At 42.3% G+C, this 19,107-nt stretch overlaps 1 protein-coding gene across 1 annotated transcript in view; it reads right to left on the reverse strand.

The window, feature by feature from the left end:
- slc2a15a (solute carrier family 2 member 15a) overlaps positions 1 to 18,818 on the reverse strand; it is a 41,762-nt gene extending 22,944 nt beyond the window's left edge. Inside the window, exons 1-7 of the mRNA XM_087837443.1 lie at positions 18,738 to 18,818; positions 18,253 to 18,441; positions 12,510 to 12,608; positions 5,979 to 6,139; positions 2,471 to 2,595; positions 2,144 to 2,289; positions 1,744 to 1,876 (exon numbers count right to left, since the gene is read on the reverse strand). Coding sequence (XP_087693569.1) covers positions 1,744 to 1,876; positions 2,144 to 2,289; positions 2,471 to 2,595; positions 5,979 to 6,139; positions 12,510 to 12,608; positions 18,253 to 18,297 — 709 coding nt within the window. The 5' untranslated portion in view covers positions 18,298 to 18,441; positions 18,738 to 18,818. The remainder of the gene's footprint in view (positions 1 to 1,743; positions 1,877 to 2,143; positions 2,290 to 2,470; positions 2,596 to 5,978; positions 6,140 to 12,509; positions 12,609 to 18,252; positions 18,442 to 18,737) is intronic.
- Between the last annotated feature and the right edge of the window lie 289 nt (positions 18,819 to 19,107).

Here is a 19,107-nt window from a genome sequence, read left to right on the forward strand (position 1 = left end):
TAAACGGTCTTCAAAGATTTTCTACCACGGCTAGCAGTCTTTGAAAAAATAGTTGTTGACTTAGCAGTTCTAGGGAAAGTAACTCCAGGCTCAGAACGAGCAGGGTGAAAACAGTTTTTAACATCCATAGAGCCAGAATCAGCAGCCTCAGAACAAGCATGTGACCGTAGCTGCTATCTGAGCATCCCTCTCTTGCACGCCGGTTGCCGTATGTACCCGGGGCTTCGGTCACCTGACCTTCCTAGCTGTTGCAGGTCACATCCATGCTGCTGCTACTTCAGTCTGAATATGGTTGTTGATTGAGGCTACTAGTCCTTTTGTTGTGATTGCCTGCAGATTATTTTCTCAGAAGCATTTCCTCCATGGATCACTGGTATGTTCTTATTTTGTCCAATGAATTGAATCACTTTACTGGGGAGTGAACGGGTGAGTTTATAGGTCGTAGCTGCAGAAGCGTATTGTTTTTTTTATCTGGGACTCGAGCAGAGCAGTTGATTGGTATATACTTTTGACTTGTCCTGATCTTAGCATTACTTCTGTCACTATCATTTTTACTTTGAATGCAAATTTTACTACACATTACAGGATGTTTGGGCCTCGGTGGGAGGCTGTGTCAGCCACAACCGACTGCATCTATGTGGTGACCCAGAATGTTTACGTTTCTGTAATCCCTCTTTTACGATTAGTAAAAATATGCGTGGTATGCAGCTACTTTTGCACGCCTGGCTTAAGCTGCACCTTAGTGAGAGCTCATGTAAGGTTGATGATTCTTCGGACTTCATCATCTGGCATCCCCACTAATAAGCCACAACTCTGAATCAATTACCAGTGTAGATGCAATTAAATTAACAACTTTTATTTGATGTTTGTTTTTTACGTAGCTGGCAATAAACTTTTTATTTTACACCCTGAACCACATTTCTGTCTGAAGCATAACAGACCTGAGTGTCTACTAGCAAAGTTTGAACTAGATATTCCCAGGGTGGCATTTTGTGGTGTCCTTGTGATTGTAAAGCCTTTAGGCTCCCAGTCACCATCTCAGTGTGTGTCAGTGTGCCATGCTCAATGGTTTCTTTTTCCTCATCACACCCCCTGGCCACACTAACAAAGTGGCCACAAAAGTGGAGCTTACATTATCACGGCTTCATCATCACTGGTGTCCAATTCCTGCCTTCAGTCACACAGGTGCCTTAGAGCTTCATGAAAATCTCATGGCTGTAGATTTTAATCAAGACTGGTTTTCTTTTCTCAGTTTTAAATTCACATGTTACCTCAATCCAGGATTAAACTGACTGAAGAAAAGGAGGCTTTCTTCTCTCTCTGTCATGGAGGTAACGAAGCTTTAAAGCTTTTGGTCTTGATAAACTTGATCCTTATTTTCTTAAACTGGTTCAAGATTTTACAGATGAGCCACTAACTGATATTTATAATATTACCCCCATGAACAACAAGATTCCTGACATATGGAAAAAATAGTTTTAAATACATAATTTTAATCTCATATATTCAGATTTTTTTTCTCAGAATATAGCACCCCTGTCCCAGCTCCATCATTTTTAATCAGGTGATGGAGATCATTACTATAATAGAATATAAAATACAATCAGTTCCACAGCTTTCTGTCACACAAGCTGCTGCAGCACAGGAAAGAAATCAATGTCTCAACTGAACATTTCTGTAAGTCTAATGGTGCCACTGTTTCATCCTCCAACCTAAATCATGTTGAACTAAAACAAAACTGACCTCTGATGGTAGCGTGGATGTTGTGCTTCTCAATCAGCAGGTACCTAGGACTCTCTGGGAACCATGGCAACAACATCAGCTGGATGAAAGTGGGTACAGCAATCACTGAAAGAAAGAGGGGCCAGTGCTCCTCCTGCAACAGTAACACAACAGTTATGCTTACCAACACCAGGGGAGCAGCAATAATTCATTAATAGCAACAAATCAGTCACAAGCCTTTAAATGTGGGGGGACCATGTATAACATTGTCTTTGATTCCTAAACAGTTTTTAGAGCACATTTTGTAAAACCTTCTGAACGTTTGAAATCTAAAGTCTTCAGTCACATCTTGACTGTTTGATTTAAAGTATCTGTTAGCAGTGTATGCTACAGACAGTCCACACGCAGGTTGTTTGACTACCTTTCCTAGAAGCTCGTGCAGACCGAGGATTTGGGCAACAAAAACTCCAGTTCCTATAAAGATGCTCGGCACGAGGCCAAGGAAACCTCTCAAGCTCTTCGGTGCTATCTCACCCAAGTACATTGGTACCACACTGAGAGAGATGCCTGCAAGAATAAGAGCAACGAAGAAGATTGTTACAATATTACTCTGATTCACTTTTAAATATTAATTTAATTGAAAATAAAGTATATAAGTGTGTGTGTGTGTGTGTGTGTCTGTGTGTGTCTGTGTGTGTCTGTGTGTGTGTGTGTGTGTGTGTGTGTGTGTGTGTGTGTGTGTGTGTACCTGAGTGAATTCCTGTGATGAAACGGCCAACGATGATCATCTCAGGTGACCCACATATCCTGCTAAAGCCCATGAGTAAACCAGCAATAAACACCAACACTGTTGTGTTTACCACTGTCCCCTTCCTGAAAGTACAAAGCACAGAAAGTAAGTGACCCAGAGGTTAAGAAACAGCAGGGGCAATAATAGAAACCCCATCCCCTGATATACACAGTCGTACATATAACCAACCACAATGCAAAATGTTTAATAGACTTTAATAGACGGTTCACTGCGTCGGTTTCACACTTTGCCTCTCAAAAGCATGAAATGAACATGCATGCAGAAGCTGCAGTAATAGCAGAGGGAGACATTTCAAGCCAACATGACAATAATATAGGAATGTGTGTAAACAGGCATTATTAACACGTGCTCATGTAAATACATATTAGCTGCTCAGCTATTCTGGTAATTCAGGACTCTGGACTGTACAGATTTTTGTTCAGTGCTGATTTCTTGGTTTTAAGTAGCTTTCTGTGTTGGAAATGCAGCTCCTGCATGTGTGTCCACTCTGTCAGGGTTCCTGGGTCGTTGACCCTGCATTTTCAGTCCATGTTCACTGTTTGTTTTCCTCATCTTCCATTTCCAGATTCATTATGTTCAGCTGTGTACTCTCATTATCATCCTCATGAGTCGCTGTATTTAAACCCTCAGTTTATCTCGGTTCAGCGTCGTGTCAGTGTTGCTGTTAAGTTGTCTCCATATGCTCAGTTCATTCAGTCAGCCACTCATTTCCTGTTCGTTCATTCTGTCTGCGATAAACACCAGCGTTCACCGCGAGTCCTGTATTTGGGTCATCTCTTCCTCTCCTCCACACGAAACTCCTGACACATTTCATGCTTTGGATAGTGTGAAATGAACACGGTGGACCGGCGTGACTATTTCACGCTGATATCGGGTTGACAGACATGCAAAGCAAGGTGTGTGTCATCCCAGATATTCATAAGCCCCTGCCAGGTAACTCAGGAGTAGTTAATAGTCTACTCCTGTGCCCATGTTTAAAAATGAACAGTGTGTTTCCCGGCCTTCAGTTCAGTTAACTGCCCAGCAGCCGCCTGTAGCTCAGTGTCCAGTGTCTCCTGCTCTGCAGCCGCCTGTAGCCCAGTCGCCAACTCCACCACATTCAGCTCCGCTACCCGTACCTCAGTCATTACCACAATCAGACTTACTACAAACCTTGTTACAGTCCATAACCCAGTCAGTAGCTCAGTTAGTGGAGGAATCATTAGCTTTGTCATCTGCTCAGTCAGCCACTCATCTTCACCCTCAGCCAGGGCTCCCAATTGCCTCTGGTCCTGCATCTGCTCCAGCTGGAGGGTCCGAGGAGCCCGTCCAGCCTCAAGTATCGTCAGCTGGGGGTTCGGGAGAACCCAGCCAGCCTCAAGTTTCGTTAGCGGGGGGGTCCTGGAGGACCCAGCCAACACATCCTCACGTCTGCTGACGGTCTGGGGAAGTCTGTTCAGCCGTCACCTGCTGAATCATCCCCCGCGACTTCTACATCATCATCTGCAGCATCCATACATCCATTGTGGCCGGCCTCCGGACCTGCTATGTTGCCGCCACTGCCTTCCGCATGGCCGGCCTCCAGAACTGTCTCGGTCTTTGTGTTGTCGACCCCTGGGTCGACCCCCGGACCTTATTGTGGACTCATGAATGATCTTGTTTTGTCTTGTTTTTCTTATGTTTATGGACCGTTCTGGACTTGTGCTCCTTGTGTTGTGTTTTGTTTCAGACCCTCCATCCTGGACCCCTCCGCCTGCCCTGGTTTGGTGCTCTTGTTTTGTTCTGTTTTTTCGTTTTGGGCTGTCGGGAGCCATCCCTTAGAGGGGGGGGGGGGGGGGGGGGGGGGGGTACTGTCACGGTTCTGGGTCGGTGTTGACCCAGCATTTTGAGTTTCTTATATTTTGGTTTATTTTTGCATTATGGATTATTTTCTGATGTTCTGGTGCTTTGTTTATCATTATTATTATTATTATTATTATTATTATTATTATTATTATTAGTATTAGTATTATTATTATTATTATTATTATTATTATTATAGATCTGTTTCAGTTATTCTTGGTGAGGGATCAGTTCTTAGGTTTTGGGTTCTCATGTGTGTTGCAGTTTCTGTTCAGTGTCTGGTCTGTCTCTCTGTGTCGTGTCTGCATCTTTGTTTAGTTGTTTCTTGTTTCCTGTCTTATTGTGAAAGTCTTTGTCTTATGTTAGTGTGTGCAGCTTAGCTCCCCCGTCTCGTTAGCCCTGATCTCTCCCAGCTGTGTCTCTCTCCTGTTGCCCATTCCCTGATTACCACCCTGTGTATATAAGCCCTGTGTTTTCCGTGCTCAGTGTCGCGTCGTCCCCTCAGATTATGCCTTTGTGTCAGCAGTCTAGTGTTCAGTACCTTTGCTCTGTTTATGTTTTGTTTTCATGCCAGCAATAAAGCTGAGGTTTTGATTTACAATTCTGCGTTCGAGTGCTGCGCTTGGATCCTCCTCTCCGCCTGCCCGTGCACAGAGTAAACACTGCCTGGGTGTTTGGTGCACAGGTGCCACTACTAAGAACAGGAAGACAGTGCAAAGAGTAAAAAAAATATTGGCTGCACTCTGCCATCGCCAGCTCCTCCTTTCTCAGGAAAACCAGGGCCGTTACAGGGGACTCTGTGCACCCTGCCCCACCCCCCCACCTGTTTGACCTGCTGCCCTCTGGAAGGTGCCTCAGGCCAAACAGGTCCCAAACCTCCAGACTCACAAACAGCTTCTTCCCCAGGGAAACCAGGACTCTTAACAAGCACTATCCCCCCACCCCTGACCACCCAATCTGAGCCATGGTCAGGCCACGCCCACACTGACTCTACTCAGTCCATATACTACTTCCAAGCACTTTGCAGCCTTTTCTATTGTGTGCCTTCCACTTGTTTGTATATATTTCTTCTGCTTGTTTATTCCTGTCTAACTATTTATATTTTATACCTGCATAGTTGGTGCGGAGTACATGTACATGAAAATAAAGTTTAATCTCATCTATTGTGCTTTCAACCTCACATTCAAAGACTTTCATGCATCGGAGAGCAACCTGGGGTCAGTATCTTGTCCAAGGATGTTTGCCATGATGATAAATTTCTGTTATTTTAAGGTATTTTCTGGCGACCCACCTGCCAGGTATTATGGTGTTTTTAAAATAATTTGGGGGGGGATTTTTTATGGAATTATATTGTATGTTGCATATATGAAATTTCAGCCCACACATACCTGGACGGTGCTAATGCGTTAACGAGCTAACTGCGCTAATGCATTGATGCCGTGCAGTCCCACGCACGGGGCGATCTGCGCTAACTCGCTAACGGAGATTTGCCGCGTTAATGCGGTTATGGCGTTAACGTCATTTTAACAAGATTAACACTGACAGCACTACTTATCATATGTACAGTAGATACTGTTGTATACTTCTCAGTTATTAAGTTTCAAAAAAAAAGAAGCTGTTTTACCTGCCATAGCGTGTGACCAGCATCCCCACAATGAGTGAGCCCAGCAGACCTCCAACCGCAAATACAGACACAGTCAGAGAGTACATGAGGGTCAGGGTCTCCTCACTGAGTCCTGTCCCATTGCGTTCCACCACTGTCTTGTTGTAGAAGTCCTTGATGTACTGACAGTGTGAGGAAGAGCGCAAATAGGATGCATTTAGATAACAGACATACAAATAAGATCAAATAAGGATAGAAACAAAAAAGAAAGACATGCATCCCCCCATCCATTCATCCATGACCTGTACAGCGTCGGCATCCTTCCAGCTGCTGATCTCCCACTCCCCTCACTCATGAACAAGACCCAAAGATATTTAAAGTCCTTGCGTTGGGCAGTCACTTGCCCCTGACCTGGAGTGGGCACTCTACCCTTTTCCGGCTGAGGGCAATGGCCTCTCCACCACTGCTGAGAGCACGCTGGCATAAGAATTAAAACCTCTTCTTTCACTTTGAAACAAAGAGCCCTGCATCCACCAGCCACTGCTCTCTCCTCTTCCAGGAACACCAGGTGAGGCCGGTGCTGAAAGCTGTGAACAGGAAAGCTGCTGGGCTGGACGGAGAACTTGGTAAAGTACTTTGTGCCTACGCTGACCAGCCAGAGGGAGTCCTGATGTTTAACCTCTCACTGTCACAGTCCACTATCTCTCCACAAACATCACTCCTGTGCCAAAGTCATCTGCTCCAAAGTGCTCAGTGACTACACACCCACTGCCTTAATGTGTGTAGTCATGAAATGTTTGCTTATGCTGCTATACATAAAGGCCTGCCTTCCACATAACCGGGACTCAGGGTGAAGACAAATGGACAGAGGACACCATTCCCACAGCCCTGCACACATTCCAGAGCTTTTGTTGTATCTCTTTTTTTAGGTTAATCTTTTTATTTGGGGACGACCGTGGCTCAGGGGGTTGGGAAGCGTATATGTAACCGGAAGGTCGCCGGTTCGATCCCCGGGCTCTCTGTCCTGGTTGTTGTGTCCTTGGGCAAGACACTTTACCTACCGTCTACTGGTGGTGGCCAGAGGGGCCGATGGCGCGATATGGCAGCCTCGCTTCTGTCCCAGGGCAGCTGTGGCTACAACTGTAGCTGCCTGCACCAGTGAATGAATAATGGCATTGTAAAGCACTATATAAATCCAATCCATTATTATTTATAGCAATCCTGCATTTTAATTTCTATTAGCTTTACTGTCTAGTTTCTGTTCGTGATTATTATGTGTATTGTGTTTTCTCCTTTAGCGTATCCTGCCTTCAGTGTTTCCCTGTTACCCTGTTGGTTATTTCCTGATAGTCATGTGTTCAGTTTTTGTCCCATTTGATTAGTCATAGCTGTGTCTCATCACTGCCTATTTAACACTTTAGTTTGTCTGAATAAAAATGAATAAATAAATTCTATTACTGGCTGCCATACTGGCTGCACAGTCTGCTCACATAAATATTTCTTTGGGAAAAGGTTTTTAAGGTCAGATTTTGTTACAGAAATAAAAATCATTTTACAGCAGCTTGCTAAAGGTGGCCCAAAATGTTTCAAGACCCCCTCAACATACTGAGGTGTTGTGGGATCATATTGACAACAAATGTTTGAGAACTATTCATGAAGTCTAAAAGAAATTACAAGAAAGCTTCCCAAAGGGTTCAGGCTGTGTTAAAAACAAACGGGGGTAATAACCAATATTGAATCAAGCTTATCAGAACTGAACAGTTTTTGCCTTGGATACTGTATTTCTGTGTGTATTCGTACATTTCAATAAATAAATGCACAAATTTTCCATTTTCCATGCAAAATATAAGGAATCTATATATGTGTGAATTCATCAGATTCCTAAATACTATTCAGTAAAACAACCCTGTGTTTGTATCATGTGGCTCAGACATCATGGTTACATAAGAGCAGGACAAACCTTCAGTTTTCACTCTGACATTTTGAATTTATAGTCTGACCGAAACCTCCTGATTACATGTGACAGCACGTGTTAGCGCTAACTTCAGTTTCCCCTGCAGGAGAACTGAAAACTGACAGACACATGCTGTCACTCAAGCATGAGCAGCATGCCTGGTTTTTCAACAGAGATCATTTTTATTTGAGATTTTCATTACCCCCGTGTGAACTGAGACCAGCCATGGACCAGCATTGTTCAAACCGAATATTTACTTGTAACAGATACGAAAAGATCTCTCATGACCAGTGTTGGGACTAACGCGTTACAGTAACTACGTTATTATTGTGGTAACGAGCACAGTAACTAGTTATTATGGCAAAATCAGGAACGCGTTAGTCGTTACGGGGATTTAGATAGGCTCGTTACTCGTTACTCCGTGTGGTGGCTATCGCGGAGCTTCCACAGATTCAGTAACATTAGCAAGTGGTGGAGGCAGCAGGTGGAGGAGGGAAAGTGGAGGCAGGAGGAGCAGAGACCCGAGGTGGCCGCCGGTCCGAGTGTGAACTGAACTTCAGGTAAGAAGTTATGACCTGCAGGCTATCTGGTCAGATATAAACCAAGTTTAGGTGCAGTTTACTTTCGTTATTCTGACTTTTTCCGTACTGCTACTAGCTATCATGACGGAGTTTCTATACAGCTGGGTGGTGGTGCTATGATGTTACTGATAGTGAACTTTATTTTGTTCATAAGGTTAATTATTAGAGTTGCCAACCGTCCCGTCTGGTATTCAGAGAAAATATTACGCGTTTCTTATTGAGGTGAAAAGGAACAGTTTGTCCTGGACTTCAGCTACAATGAAAAAGATATAAAGCTGGAGTTATTCTGTCTTTGCTGCACAGCTGCCTCTTCTTTCATTCTCCCCCCTCCCTCTCCTGTTTGTACTTCAATCATGAAACTGATCAATGATCAGCTGATCGGCTCTCTTTTTTTTTATCACTTTGTGCCAGAAAGAGGAAACCAGCAGATGTCGCGTTAAACAACAGCAGCACGTTTAAGCTTGATCAGCTGTTGTTAGCATTTATTTAATATTAATTTCTAGTATCAGCTGATGTTTGCTGGAGCCACAGCTGTAAAGCTGCTGGTCATGATGTGGGTTTGGATATGTGGTGAGAGGGAAACATGAAGATGAAACCAGGAGATGTCCTTACTGAATCATCAGAGCTGAACAGGTGATGGAGAAACAGGTTTACCTTTTAGGTGACATGGATGAGTTGAAGTTATGAACTGTTTCTGAGAGACAAATAACACCAGGATCCTTTTCTAAGTAGCTGACAGCTGGTAACTGTGCAGGGGCGGGTCTAGCTAAGTGTTGCCAGGGGGCAGGTAGGGCATTAACAGGGAGAGGGGGGCACAAAGAAATACTTTCTTATTCTCATTTAAAATGTCTCGCTTTTATTAAATAATTATCTGAATCTTACAACAAACGATTGATAGATTGATGCATATATACCATCAGAACAGTGTACATCACTGTCACAACAGCGTTTGTTTTCATTCTTTATGATTTTTCCTATAATGGCGGCCGGTCTCTAGTCAAAATGCCCGGGACGATTTCTTGTCCCAGTCCAGCCCTGTATGCAGCTCATCTACAGTCTGGTGTTACCTACATCTTCCTATTCAGAAGGCAGAATTTCCGAGTTCTGAGTACAATCAAAGCACCACGACTGCAGTTTTTGTGTTGGATGTAAAAGGCGCACATGACGCTGTGACGTAGGCTAGAATCATGGCAGCAGTCAATGACGGTCCAGGCGTGGGATTTCTCTCGTGGAAATATGCACATTATCTTTTCCTTTCTATTGGTAGGTGGCACAGTGCACTGTGGCAAGTAAGCAAGCTAGAAGACTGGCAAAGTTATGGAAGCAACACATTAACAAGAGAATTCTGAGTAAAACCAAAGTTACTTTCCCTAGTAACTCGTTACTCTGAAAGTAACGAGTAACTTGAAGTAACTGAGTTACTTTTGATAGAAGTAACTAGTAATGTAGTTACTAATTTAAAGTAACTTACCCAACACTGCTCATGGCTAGCAAGAGCACTCAAAGACCGAACTCCTTCGGGTTTCCTGATGATCATTATTATCAGATATATTTTTCAGTCAGTAAAAGCAGCAGTTTAGTTTGTGTTTATTTTATTTTATTTATTTTGTTTATTTTGTGAGAAATATACAGTTATCAGGTGCCAGCACCTACCCCTTTATGTGAACATTTATATTACTACATCCAGATAACTTTAGCTTGAGCAAGCAAGGTAACAGACTGAAGCTTCATCTTCTTGACAGAGCTAACCACTGTTAGCTCAGATTCTGTGTGTGTTTTTCTCCTTTGGACTTTTTTCCAGATGCCTACATTTTTGGATATCTAGTTTGTGTGTTTACATCAAGTTGAACAGTGCTGAATTAGCAAAACCAATCAGCTGCTATTATATTTATATTTATATTTATATTTATATTTATATTTATATTTATATTTATATTTATATTTATATTTATATTTATATTTATTTCACATTCTAAATGTGACTATCCAGAGACCAGGAAACAGCTTCTCTCCTCCTGTTACACCCCCCCCCCCCCCCCCCAAACAATTTAAACACTAAAAAACCACAAAGAAAGAACATTATATTATCCACAACTGCACTAAAGAATAAAGCAGTGAAATGTGAATTAATAAACATTAGCTCTCTCTCTTCTAAGTCCCTGTTAGTGCCTGTGAATTAGCAATTATTTGCAAATCGATTTACTCTGCCTTACAGAAACCTGGTTACAGCAGGATGATTATGTTAGTTTAAATGAATCAACACCCCCGAGTCATTCTAACTGTCAGCTTCCTCAAAGCACAGGCCGAGTCTCTGATTTCTCAGACTTTATATCTAATTTAGTTCTGAGCTCAGATAAAATAATTATTGTGGGTGATTTTAACATCCATGTAGATGCTAAAAATGACAGCCTCAACATGGCATTTAATCTGTTGTTAGACTCAACTGGTTTCTCTCAAAATGTAAAAGAACCCACCCACCACTGTACTGGAAACTATTGGAAATCTTCACTGGTCACGCTTTCCAAATAAATGAACAGTTATAGTGGTAACGATCCCAGTCACATTACTCAAGTTATCTGCCGCTAATCTCAGTATATCACCTTTGCGAATTATCTTAATACTCTGGTTCCAAACCTTTGCACTGTGAAAGAGACACAAATCCAAATCAACAACTGGTACATATCTCACAAATAAGTGTCCAGGCTGAAATCTTTCTTTTTTCAATGATTTAGTTAGTTAGCTAGTTATACGTACAAAAACTCTATGTGCTTACAGGTAGGAGAGAATTAACCTTCAAATTCAACCTGGTCTTAATGAGCGACAACAGATCCTTTCTTCACACATCAGGTGAGCAAACAGCCACAGAAGCCAACGACTTCCAGACCAGAATATTCTCTCTCTCCTATCGCTGTGATTGTAACGTATGAAGTATTTACAAAACACTGGCAAAATAAAAAGAAGAAGTTTTTATAATAAACTTTATCACAATGTTAAAATGAGGGTCTTTTGCTTTTCTAATTTTTGTGCTTGTTGTTCAGCTGCCAAGTTTAATTTGAATTGCTGATTAATGATGGCGAGTCTTTCTACAGATAAGCAGCAAAGCCCCATCTCTGCATGTCTGCAAATCTTTCTTAGTGAATGCCACTGATGCGTTTTGACCTTTAATAAAAAATAATCACTGATAAAATCCTGTTTTTAGAATCATGCAGTTCAGAGTATGTTATTAAAACTGTTCTTAATACATCTGCATTTTTAACAGAGTGTAACTGAAACATGTACTTGATAGGATGACTTAACAGTCAGATGTCAGAACATACCTCTTCAATTTATTTAGATCCGCTGAGTCGGAGAAACAGTTTTCATGAAAACTCCGACATCAGAATATGAGTCTTATTTTTATCTCGGGGTAACTGTGAGGGCACGTGCTCCCCTCCCTCAGACAAACTGTCGTTTTCAACAGAAAACACCATTTTTACAAAATTACAATACTTTGTGTTTCAATAAAGAAAGAACTCCAAGTGCACCAATCACACATTTACACATAAATAAGCTAACCAATCAGCAATTAAGGGGGTTGTACTGGCTGACTGGTTAAACCCAATGGACTGAACCACTGCAGATTTAAAGGGGAAATGGCCCCAAACGTAATTAAATCTCAAAAGTGCTCAGAAAAATGCAAACAAGTTAAAATTACACACAACAATCACAGGAGCTATAAAAAAATGAATAAGAAAAATCTTTGTCCTTTTCCGTCTTGGAAGCTGTGCCAGAAATGTTTGGATTTCTATGTTGGCCGAAAGCGGCAACTTTGAGTGGCTGTATGATTAATCAATATTATTGGGACTACAAATGGAAACTTAAACACACTGAAACCAGAAAGCAAAACCAAATTCCTGACACTTGCCAGAAGATTATGCAGATTCATATGCAATATCTGGCCATGCAGAATATAACGGGTGTGTGTGTGTGTGTGTGTGTGTGTGTGTGTGTGTGTGTGTGTGTGTGTGTGTGTCTTACCACAGCAGGGGAGTTTACCACAGCCAGGTTGTACCCATAAAGCATGGAGCTCCCAAAGGAGGTGAGGAATGCCACTGCCAGCAAAGAGGCCGTGAGGTGCTGCAGACAGAGAGACGCATGCAGAATATGACGGTCGTAGCTTCTTAAAGTTAAAACAAAAAATTTTATACGCTGTGTGAATAAAAAAACCAGTTACGTTTTAAATGGTCATTTTTTCACCAACATTCACAAATCTGTGATTGTCAAATAAGAAAGTCGGCATGTTTGTGTAAAGCAATCAGATTAAAAACATTACTGTGTGAAAGTCTTTCACACACACTTCTTTATATTTAGCTCTATATTTTTTTACATTTCTGGAAGTCTTTCAGTGCTTTTCTTTGGACACATTTTTTATTCATTGTCCGTGCACTCATTGCGCCTGACTATCTCTTAGAGGACTGTGTGACTCTTTAACACTGACTCTTGAATCGCTCAAGCCCTGATAAGGCACCGAGCCTTTCCAAGGGAATGAACTGGTATGTCTCTATGTAACAGACAACTCACCACATTACTCATTTAAAATTGTATCTTCAGACTCTTTGTTTCTATATCATGTTGTAAAAATATATATATAATGTATTACTGTCAGTTTGACAGGCATGCAGTTGTACTGTTGCACCAAGAGCAGGTAAATGAAAACTTGGTGCATCAGCACGGTGTGTGGTGCACCTTAAAAGGTTATAGGGAATTGCACAAGTGGCGGACATTTAAAAAAACGATGATGAACATCATGATGAACAGAAAGTGACGGCCTTACATAATATTGCAAACGACAGATGCAGCACCAGAGAGATGCATGTGATGCATCGACTGTTCACTAGCTTGCTAAATCACACAAGAACTGAACTGAACATCAGTGCGATGGGTCTTATGGAGCGATCAGGTGCAAAAGTAGGTACAACAGATTGTCTACAACCATGTCTATAACATGACGCCGTCGCTCCTTTGAAGTTCACTGTTACTGAAGCAGTATAGGGTTATCTTAACAAAAAATAGAAAGATAGTCTGGAAACATGGAAAGAAGAGCGAGTCCTGCATCTGGCTCCAGCTCTCGCCTGCTGCCGCACGGTGCTGCATGACAAAAAGGGTTCAGACTGTGTTGAAAAATAAAGGTGGTCGTTCCAAATATTATCTTTCAAGCTGTTTTTCCTGTACATTGTATTTCCACATGCTTCAATCAACCACCATACCTTTCCCATTTTCCTAGCAAAATAATAAGAAATGAACAGTAGCTTATACACAATACTGTAAGTTTATATACAGTATAACTGTATATAAACTTAACACAAAAAGTAAAGGAATTTGTGTTTAGTTAATTATCTTGTTGTAACAATAGCTCTTGGCAATAAAACATATGTTTCAAAAACCTGCTTATTTCCCTTTAAATACAGCCACATTTGTAAGGACGATGACAATGTTAGTTTTAATTATGACCACCAGCCATAATAAATGGTTCGCTTTTTGTCAACAATCCTGATTTGCATTTCTTTGTCTGTGTTTGGGTCCCTTAGCCAGCGGTCCCCAACCTTTTTTGCACCACAGACCGGTTTACTGTCAGGACAATATTTTCACAGACCGGCCTTTAAGGTGTCCCAGATAAATACAACAAAATAAAACGATACAACCGAGACAAAAACTGTATTTTTGTAAATATAATAATAAAGCGAATCCACTGTATAATTGTGTAACATTATTAGCAGCGTCCTCCTGAAATGCGCCAACAACATTGAGAGTAACATCCTCCTCTCTGCCCCTTAATGCTCTCTGGTCGCTATGGTAACACGTAAACAGTTCTTTCAAAATAAGACGCACAACTACAAATGGAGCTTAATAGACCAGTAAAGAGGCTCAGCTCTGTCCTGGCCTGTCCCCTACACCCGTGGAGTAGGTGGGTGACAGGAGTATTTTAACCAAGCTGATGCTCGTTGTGGACAACACCTCACACCCTGCATGAGACTGTGGAGGCCCCGAGTAGCTCCTTCAGCAGTAGACTGTTAGCCATGGACTGAGCATAGGTCCTTTGTCCTGACAGCAGTCAGACCCACACACGATGAATGCTGTGAGCAGGATTCCTCTCTGAGTGCAACCAGCAACCTGCAGGAGCGTGAAACTCACTGTGCATGCTTATACACCACTATACATTTATTCACAAGTTATTATTAATCTTTGGCTCTTTCACAGCATAGGTTCCTCTGCCAGAGGTGTTTATCCTGTTTAAAGGGAGTTCCTTCTCACTGTCCCAGGTACTTCCTCATAGGAAGGCGTCTGATTGTTATTGTTGGGTCTTCAGCATGTATAGCACCTTGAGGGGACAGCTATTGTGATCTGACTCTATGTAAATTCTGTTGAACTGAGCTGAATTGAATTGGGGCAGCACGGTGGTGTGATGGGAGTACTGCTGCCTCACTGTGTGAGTTTGCACATTCTACTCGTGTATGGGTGCGTTCTGTCCTGGTGCTCCTGCTTCCTCCCACAGTCCAAATACATGAAGGGAAACTCTAAATTGCCCATTGGTGATAATGTGAGCATAAATGGTCTTTCTATGTTAGCCCTGCGACACACTGGCAGTCTGTCCAGACTATGATGGCTGGGATAGCCTCCAGCAACATGGAATCTCCTCTCAGGCCTCGCAACAACCAAGCTGAGTCGGCACATGAGTAAATATATGAAAGGTATTGGAAATAACAGCACAGGGCCAAAGTACTGAATCCTGGTTGATAGAGGCAGGCAGACTAACCTTAGTACCTCCTGGACTGACTTCAAGAGAGACCCTTCATAGAGCACTGGACGCCAGCTTGAATGATATCACACAAGTAACCATCAACAGCAGAAAATACCGAAGTGATGGACTCTCCTAACTTCTGCTCTGCATAAGGCTCCACCCCCTACCCAGCTCATCTCCAGGTGTGGATGCAGATAGAGATTCAGGAACCGAGTGACCATCAGCCACTTCCCATAGATGACATAGAGCTGTACTACATCAAGTCACTGATCCACCTCAGCAGCATGTCACTCAGACTGGATAAATGTAGACGAATGGTTGCAAAGAGGGAAAGTGATAGGATAGGATAGCTACAGGTACCAGAGGATCGCACAGGTCAGCTAAAACCATCGGTGCGTTCTATTAGTCCATTTTGTGTAGGACGGTTCTTAACGTGACCCGGAAGCATCTGCATGGGGTAACAATAAGAGCTGTTTGTTACCCCATGCAGTCAGCAAAGAGGCACAGAAAAGAAGATCAGACACCAGTGAGGGAGGATAAGAAGGACAGACGCAACAACATCGTCATCCCCTATGTAGCCGGTGCATCAGAAAAACTCAGGAGGGTTTTCTCCAAGCATGACATCCCGGTGCATTTCAGACCCAGCAACACACTCAGACACAAACTGGTTCACCCGAAAGACAAAACGCCAAAACACAGACTTAACAATGTGGTGTTTGCTGTACAGTGCAGCGAGGAATGCCCAGACCTCTACATCGGAGAGACCAAACAGCCACTTCACAAGCGCATGGCACAACACAGAAGAGCGACCTCCACAGGACAAGACTCAGCTGTCCATCTGCATCTTAAGGACAAAGGTCACTCTTTGAGGATGCCAATGTTCACATTTTGGACAGAGAGGACAGATGGTTTGAAAGAGGAGTGAAAGAAGCATCTATGTCCACTGTGAGCGACCATCTTTGAACAGAGGCGGGGCTTACGACACCAACTCTCTGCCATCTATAATCCAGTTTTGAGATCCCTCCCCAGACGCCTTAACGCCCACTCACATCCTGGGCCATCTGACCTCAGGAAATCACAGGGCCAGGTTTCACAATGAACTCACCCGAAACTCTGGCTGATTGTGACCCACACCCAGTTCCACACCTTGGCTCAGGCGATTAGAGGATCATCAGGGGGTCCTTTTGTCCCTCTGTGGGGGGAAACTCCCACCAGGTTTATATCTGGGACTCTCCACCATTTGACCTTAGAACTGAAGAAGCTTCTCGGATGAAGGTGAAACATCTTCAAGCAACTTAAAGAAGTCCAGACGCTTTTCTTTGCAAGCTCCTTTGACTACGATGACCTGGATGACTGAGAACCTTCACAGAAATAAGAGCTGTTCCATTTATCCTAAGCAAAGGAGCTTCAGTGCGTTGTTTTCTTCAGCAAACACTATACAATCCTTTATGAAAGGGGGTAAAAACACTGTCTTTTCTGTATAAAAAGTGTTTATTAGTAAAGTCCTTTGTTGTATTAAAGCCTTTAGGATTCATTTTTACTTCTCAAACTTTGAGACTCATGCATGAAGTTTGAATGAACATCATACATGTTGCACTGATGGGCTGGTGTTTATTGTTGACACATGGCTGATCGTCACACAGTCTGCGCTCTTGGTTAGATTAAAATGCTACTTTTCATGTCCTGATGTGTTTGGTGTCCGACATCATTAGCTGCACACAAGACCTTTCCTGAGTCGAGCCGCACATCGAGGCTTATTTCAGCTTGTTCTTCACCAACGAGTCACGGAGGTATTGATTATTCTTTGATACATTTGAACAGAAGGTCAGAAAATTGTGTCAGTCATGAAGTCAAGTTGTTTATCAAACTTTAGTGTTAGTGTGTTAACATTTCTGCTATCCTGAAAGTGAAAGTGTCATCCAGAGTTTTGCGCTGAGTCTCTTTTACAACATTTTCTAATTTATCTCCAAAAGTTGCTTCTGTTCATCTGGACGTAGCGTTTGTGGGAGAAACGTTTCGTCATCATCCAGGTGACGTCTTCAGTCTCAGCTGACTGCAGGTTTCCCCAATAGGAAACCTGCATTTACTTTCCTGGATGATTGAGAATGCATCAAGACATTTTCTAATTTACATTTTCTCTACTAGGTTACTACATGTGAAATACTTTACTGAAAGCATTTACATCTGTGGACATCACGAGATGGACTAGGAAAAGAATAGACTTATCAGAGGAGAATTTAATGTAAAATGAGCCTCTCACTGGTACTCAAAAGCAGCGGTCTCCAACCTTTTTTGCGCCACAGACCGGTTTATGCCCGACAATATTTTCATGGACCGGCCTTTAAGGTGTCGCGGATAAATACAACAAAATAAAACTAGTACCGGTACCGAAAAAAAGAAGATTTATTCATAACACACGTGAAAAGACCCAGGAAAACCGAGTTAACGATAAAAACGATAACAAAATAACGCTGAAAACTGATAAAAACCCTGAAAACTAAACATTTCACACCTGAGCCTCAACTCTCGCGGCCCGGTACCAAACGACTCACGGACCGGTACCGGTCCGAGGCCCGGGGGTTGGGGACCGCTGCTCTAAAGCTTTATTTGGTGTAATATACAAATAAAATTAAAAACAGATTCTTACAGCTGAGCGTTTTCATGGATTTTTTACAAATGTACATGACAAATTAAATTCAGAATGCTTTCTGTTCACTCAGTTATTAAGCTCGACCCACTGAAAACATTATTTTGTTTACTCAGTTTCCAAAAACAAGTAAATCTTGTAATAGCGATTTCTTTTTACCGCAATAAATTTGTTTCAACTTTCACCCTTACTTAAATAATAATACTAAATAAGTTATAAATAATAAAGTAGAGGCCTCTTCTCGGTATTAAATGCTATTAGCTGCTATAATTAATGTCCAGCACAAGATGGGATCAGTCAGTTGACCTGTTTAGTGCCCGTCTGTCTGTACTCACCGAAGTGATTTTCCCCGACGGTGGAATTAAAACCTCCTCAGCCATTTAAGAAACGTGTCAGCTGGTCCCAAAAAGAAAAATATGATTTCTCTACACTGCAAAGAAGCTCATCTCCTTCGCAGCAGATGTGGTCAAACAGGCTCCCAACCACAGACTGAAGTATTCCAGGCTGTTTCTCCAATGAGCAGTCTGTAACAAACCCACATAGTACCATCACATGACGGAGAGCAGCGTGACACAGTTGGAGAAAAGCCTGCTGGAAGCTATTAGCTCTAAGTCAATTCCCTGAGAAAGAAATAGATGCTAGAGAGAGAGGGAGAGAAGAGTGTGTTTGTAATAAAAGTAACAGAAAGGGAATGAAGTCAAACACATGTGAGACAAGAGAGACGTCAAGAATGAAGGCAAAGAGGAACGAGAAGATGAAAGTTTAAGACAACATGCTTTCCAAAATAAACTCTGTGATCTGCAGTGCACGGCATACATACTTGTGGTGTCAGTAAAAGAGAACTATTGGTATTTCTTCTGCATTCATAAGAACCACCACACAGTGAGACTCTTCATCTCTGAGTGCGTTTGTCCCTCAGTGAACCTTCCTCTCAGCCCTACCCCCTGTAATCACAGTCATCATGTGCTCATAATTTTGGTTGTAGTTGAAAGAAGAGGGGCAGTGTTTACTGTGACCGTGAACAATCACTTGCTTTGCATTACACATTTCTAATCCTGTGACTTTACCTCTAAAGGCTGGTTTTGTTCTAAAAATCCAGCGTCCTGGCACACACACAAACGCTACTGCACTCATTAACTGCTATACCTCTAGACATCTCTGAAATATTTGTACCTGCATGTTGGTGTAAG

This window comes from Neolamprologus brichardi, unplaced genomic scaffold (assembly GCF_056152115.1).
Source record: "Neolamprologus brichardi isolate AB-2024 unplaced genomic scaffold, ASM5615211v1 NODE_ptg000033l+_length_6344489_cov_1, whole genome shotgun sequence".
Classification (NCBI taxonomy): Eukaryota; Metazoa; Chordata; class Actinopteri; order Cichliformes; family Cichlidae; genus Neolamprologus; species Neolamprologus brichardi.